The sequence below is a fragment of the Gymnoscopelus braueri genome (assembly GCF_963280865.1).
Source record: "Gymnoscopelus braueri genome assembly, chromosome: 20".
In the NCBI taxonomy this organism is placed as follows: Eukaryota; Metazoa; Chordata; class Actinopteri; order Myctophiformes; family Myctophidae; genus Gymnoscopelus; species Gymnoscopelus braueri.
In genome coordinates this window covers 42,316,309-42,321,826 of record NC_137622.1, presented here as the reverse complement: position 1 = coordinate 42,321,826, position 5,518 = coordinate 42,316,309, and the positions used below count along the sequence as shown (strand labels likewise).

At 43.0% G+C, this 5,518-nt stretch overlaps 1 protein-coding gene across 2 annotated transcripts in view; it reads right to left on the bottom strand.

Moving 5' to 3' along the window:
* Positions 1 to 255: 255 nt before the first annotated feature.
* LOC308076291 (glycerophosphocholine cholinephosphodiesterase ENPP6-like) overlaps positions 256 to 5,518 on the bottom strand; it is a 10,221-nt gene continuing 4,958 nt past the window's right edge. For both annotated transcript variants that reach the window (XM_080416524.1, XM_080416525.1), the window contains exons 6-9: positions 5,464 to 5,518; positions 4,661 to 4,798; positions 2,965 to 3,088; positions 256 to 743 (exon numbers count right to left, since the gene is read on the bottom strand). The exon at positions 5,464 to 5,518 is cut by the window's right edge and continues 125 nt beyond it. In XM_080416524.1, coding sequence (XP_080272650.1) covers positions 505 to 743; positions 2,965 to 3,088; positions 4,661 to 4,798; positions 5,464 to 5,518 — 556 coding nt within the window. In that variant the 3' untranslated portion in view covers positions 256 to 504. The remainder of the gene's footprint in view (positions 744 to 2,964; positions 3,089 to 4,660; positions 4,799 to 5,463) is intronic.

The following is a 5,518-nucleotide window of genomic DNA, read 5'->3' as shown; positions in this document are numbered from 1 at the left end:
CTTCTAAATCCCAACAGTTTTCTAAAAATAACTTATTTTGCTATATCAGTGGTTCTCAAACTTTTTCATAATTGTCAAGGACCCCCAAAATTATATGTATTTGGCCACGGACCCCCCATCTCAAAATGTTTGGTTCCAGGGACCCCCCAGAAGCAAAGATTTGAGTTCAAAATGTTCGCTTTAATAATAATAATAATAATAAACTTTATTTGAATAGCACCTTTCATGACATGAAATGCAGCTCAAAGTGCTTTACAGAGCAAGAATACAATTACAGAAAAAGCTCGAGCAGGTCAGCACGGCGGTTTGGAAAATAATATATATATATTAACAGATTTGCACACATTTTCACAATAAAAAAATAAATAGCAGATCTACAAGCTCGTAGCGCGGCACTCGGTGCCGCGCTATGAGCTTGTATATCTGCTATTTTTGAATAGCCAAAGTGTAAAAAGATTGCTTTTTTAGCTAAAATAAAAAAATGACACAGATGCGTTCTCAGGCTTAATGGGATTCAACATCGTTCGGTGAGTCAGTGACTGAAGAAGGCGGGGGTCCTCCTGACTGACGGTCAGCCGGGCACCCCCCGAGGGCCGCGCCCGTTTCAATTGAGCCCCTCAGCAGGTCCTTCACCCGGGACCACGAGCCGTTGTTGGGCTGCGGCTCCACGTCCAGCGTCCTGCACATCAGGTTGTAGACGTCCACGTTTCGGATGGCCGGCGCTCGCACGTTCTGCTTGAAATCTGGAATTGAGAAAATGAAACCACGTTCAAGTTTAATCTGGATACACCAAGAGATGATTCTGCTGAACCTTTTCAGCTCCAGAACCAAGAGGATAACATTAAGGTGTCTTCCCGGGGACCCAAACGTACAAAAATACATTATGAATTAACCACTTCAAGGAGTGAAAATAGTTTGTAGATGCTATGTTCACTTCATATTCTGTGCTGTATATATACTTTTTTGGGGGGGCTTCTCTGCCTTTATTGATAGGATAGTAGACTGACAGGAAATGGGAGAGAGAGATGGGGGGGGTGACACACAGCAAAGGTCGTCGGAATCGGGAGTCGAACCCTCAAGACGCTGTCAAGCTGGATTACCAGCACATGTGGTATGCGCCTAGACCGCTAGGCCAGCAGGCGCCCCGTGTCTGCTGACTTCTTTGTTTCATCCCTATCCTGTATGAGCTCTCTCTTCTGATTAAATTAAAATGGTATCCAGTCATGAAAATGTACTTTCAGTTTATTAAAGAGACCCTACTGAACAAGCACGCTATAGTAGGGCTTTCACCAACTAGTCGACTAGTCGACTAGTCGACTAGTATAACCACTAGTCGACTCTGTTGGTACTAGTCGAATAGTTGAAGATTTTTTTATTTTTTTATTTTTTTGTAATTTGTTTTAATGCCATAGTAATGGCCCATCTTACTATTATTATTATCCTCTTGACTTTATTTTTTATCAAAAGGGGGTCAAAAGTATGCCCAATAAAAGCCTATTATTGGGCAATGGGGATCCTTGGAGACGCTGCTGTGGTGCTGTGCTGCTGTGCCAGAAGCGCTTCCCTTAAAACGCCATAAAAATAAGGGCAGGAGGATAATAATAATAGTAATATAGTAGTAGGATGGCATTAAAACAATGCCCCCCCCTAAAAAAATAAAAATAAGAATAATATATTTTTTTTAATGTTTATTTCGACTAGTCGACTAGTCGACTACTACTTGGTCAAATGAGTCGACTAGTAAAAATCACTAGTTGTGAATGCCCTACGCTATAGCAATGATTACTATGGGAATATAGAGCTATTTCACTCTTATTTTTAACAAAAACTATTACTTCCACCACCTTTAAGCTAAAAATAGATAAATAAAAGTGTGCGTATGGCAGTGTCAACTTGGCAGGGAGGTGTGTATAATGATATCTGATCTGAAAACAGCCATAAATGACCAGGACCTTAAATGACTCTAAAAAGCCACTGGACCCTGGATTAGTCTTATCATTAGTGGGGTGATGCAACTTTGATGATGTAGAGGGCCACTGTATTTCCACATTCACTCCAGAGGGACACATTGCATATGCTGTCGGGCCATTCTATGTCACACAAAAGCTCAAAACGCGTCGCAGTGCGACACGTTTTGAGCTTGTAGATCTGCTATTTTTGCTATTTTTTAATTGGAATCCTGATTTATTTTTTGCTATTTTTGAATTGGAATCCTGTAAAGTAAAATGTTTATTTAATTTCAAATGCATTTAGTCATACTTATGTTAACTTTATGAACTTAAATACAAATGCATTGGACATAACAAAGACAATAGAATTTTAACACTAGTCATTAAGTTACTAATATAGACTGAAGTAATTAAAGTGGGTCATGTTTGCACGTTTGCATTTGTAACAGCTGAAATCAATAATATATCAGTATTCCGATATTAACCTGCGGGCCACATTAAGTGAAGGTGGGGGCCGCATGTGGCCCTCGGGCCGCCAGTTGCCCATGTATGCTAGTGACTGACCTCGATACAGTATGATGACCATGCATACAGACCATGGCCAATTGTTCAATGTCTTTGTTACTTGTGAGGAAGAACTTAACATTATACAATATTGTTACTATGGTTGTTTGTATCTAACCTTTATATCTAACAATCACTTATAGTACTTATATAATACATTATGATATAAAATGATATGTTGTAGCTTGTAGGAGCCAAGATGTCTCCATTATAGCTATTGTTTTGTTACAGCCTGTACCAAAACAGGGCCTGTAACTCTGAGCGTCCAAATGGAACCAAATGGACCCGTTACATTTACGCTGAGGATTTTACAGTGTAGATTGGATGGATGGATGGATGGATTTATTTTAGAATAGTTTTGAATTCTTACCGACACTGATGTGTTGAATAAAGTCTAATAGCAATAAGCTCCATATGGGTCAAAGTGCTATGTGGGCGGGGCTCTACTCACCAGGTCCAGTAGCCAGGAAGAAGCCTCTCATGTCGATGAACTCGTTGTCGTAACCATGCCAACCGTTTTGCCATTCCACCGCCTCGCCACTCCCGTTCTGCCAGTACGGAAGTTTGCTCTTATTCTGGAACACACACACACACACACACACACACACTGTAAAATGTTATCCCGCGATTTTTGTAACCCATTTTTTTCACCCGGTGCCAATTTCTTAAGTGATCCTGGGCGCTACACCAGCCCTACACCAGCGCTACACCAGCCCTACACCAGCCCCCCACAGCCAGGGAGGCCAGGGCCGAGCTCATGCTTCCTTCAATGCATGAGAGCCAACTGACCTTCTTGTCACCTGACAGGGGGGAGTTTCCCTGGTAGGACATAGCACGTGGAAGGAACACGTTATTCCAACCAGTTCCTTTCCCCTCCATCAGGCGCCCCGGCTGTCATGGGTGAGGCGGTATAGCGACCAGGATTACTACATGTTTTTGTGAGGGTATTAACTACCCTAGGAGACACGGGGAGAACATGCAAACTCCACACAGAGTAGGCCCTTTCACCAAACCCACCTAGGGTATGGGCGCTGATGACGCGGAGGTGAAGACACGCCCCCAGCGCCCACAGCGTCCCCGGCGGGAATCGAACCCAGGACATTCTAGCTGTGAGGCGACAGCGCTACCGACTGCGCCACCGTGCCCCCTCACACTGTAGTTTATTAAAGCTGCACTATGTAACTTTCCTCTTCGGATTTGAACCCGGTTTCCCGCTGAGATTTTTACCACTGACCTAGTAGAGCCTGCCTGCTTGCTCTGGGGATACATTTAATCTTGACATCAGGTCAAAATTTGTGTCAGATCCTGTGTGAGGTGAGACATGACCTTTGACACGATTTAAATGTCTTAATGGGTTAAGAATGACGTTTATTGTGAATCCACCACCATTCAAAAACATGTTCTGTCCCACCAAGACCAGAGAGCCTGACTCTCTCTCTCTCTCTCTCTCTCTCTCTCTCTCTCTCTCTCTCTCTCTCTCTCTCTCCTCGTGTTCCACAACCAATAGGCAGGAATTCACACAAAAGAGGCGTCATATACCCTCTGGCCAGGTGATCACTTACAGTACTTATAATACATCATGACAAGTGGTAGCTTGTAGGGGCCAAGATATCTCCACTAGGCCTGATAGCTATTGTTTCAATTACAGCCTGTGTTGTTATGGTTCAGCTTGTCCTTGTAGCAGCTTGTAGTCTCGCGTGGCCAGACTGTTGCCTCCCACAATTTTCAAATGCTTCCAGTCACACATTCGGAGATTGTGGAATAGTTGTCTGGCTACGCGAGACTAAGCAGCTAGAGTATAACTATGATCTGATACCTGATACCACTAATCTGTGTCAGACTGTGTGTCTAACCTACCTCTCCCCATGATATCATGAACATTAACCTATAACCATCACCACCTAGAATATTGTCTAGACTCCTCTTGCCTCATCAATTATTGATCCAGAATTCCACGACACAAGGCATGCCGGGCTTTGTTTATACAGGTGGTCTGTGGCCCCTCTATCTCCTTATCAAAGGAGTAACTCTTCTGACGAATCACAACAGTGGGTACGGAGCAAATGGAATATCATAATATTATGCATACAATCATGACATGGTGATAGATTTGATCCAACGTCTCCACAGCAACAGTTTGATCTCACCTCAATAATGAACCACCCGGGTTCGGCCACCAGTGTCAGCGTGGAGACGAACTTCCCTCCTCTGTAGTGGAAGCGTTGTGGAATATCCTGGACCTTGTGCACACGCATGTTAGGAACCTGTGACAGTGCATCGTACACCTGCATGACAAACACACACACACACACACACACACACACACACACACACACACACACACACACACACACACACACACACACACACACACACACACACACACACACACACACACACACACGTAAGTTTGCATTAATCAGTGTTCATGTTGTCGACTAAAAACTATGAGGTGAAATGTTGGTGGAGTCGTGGACTACCTTATTTCACTGACTAAAACGAAATAAAAACTAAGCTATGATGACTAAAACTATGACTAAATATATTGACAATTTCGTCAACAAAATGTTAGTGAGGGAACTAGTGGAGAAGAGATCCAGTAGAACTGGAAGACATTTTATGCTTGGTGTCGCGCTCAGAAAATATAGCCACTAATATTTAGTCAACTAAAACTAGACTCAAACTAAAACAGATAGAATTGTATTCAGAAGACTATGACTGAAACAAGAAACTAAATTTAATGTCAACATTGACACTGGCATTAATATACATACGAGGACAAGAACATTTAGTCAGGCAATTTAGTGAATGCTGTTTTTAATCCTAACCCTAAAAGCTGAAAATAGCAGATCTAGAAGCTCACAACGTGGCGTATTGTGACGTGTTGTGAGCTTGTAGATCAAAGCTATTTCCGGTGCGCGCCTGCCTGTATAAATGACGACGTTCTGACCTGCTGGTATGTGTTGTGTTTGGGCCAGAGGCTGACCACGGGTCCTCTGTCCATC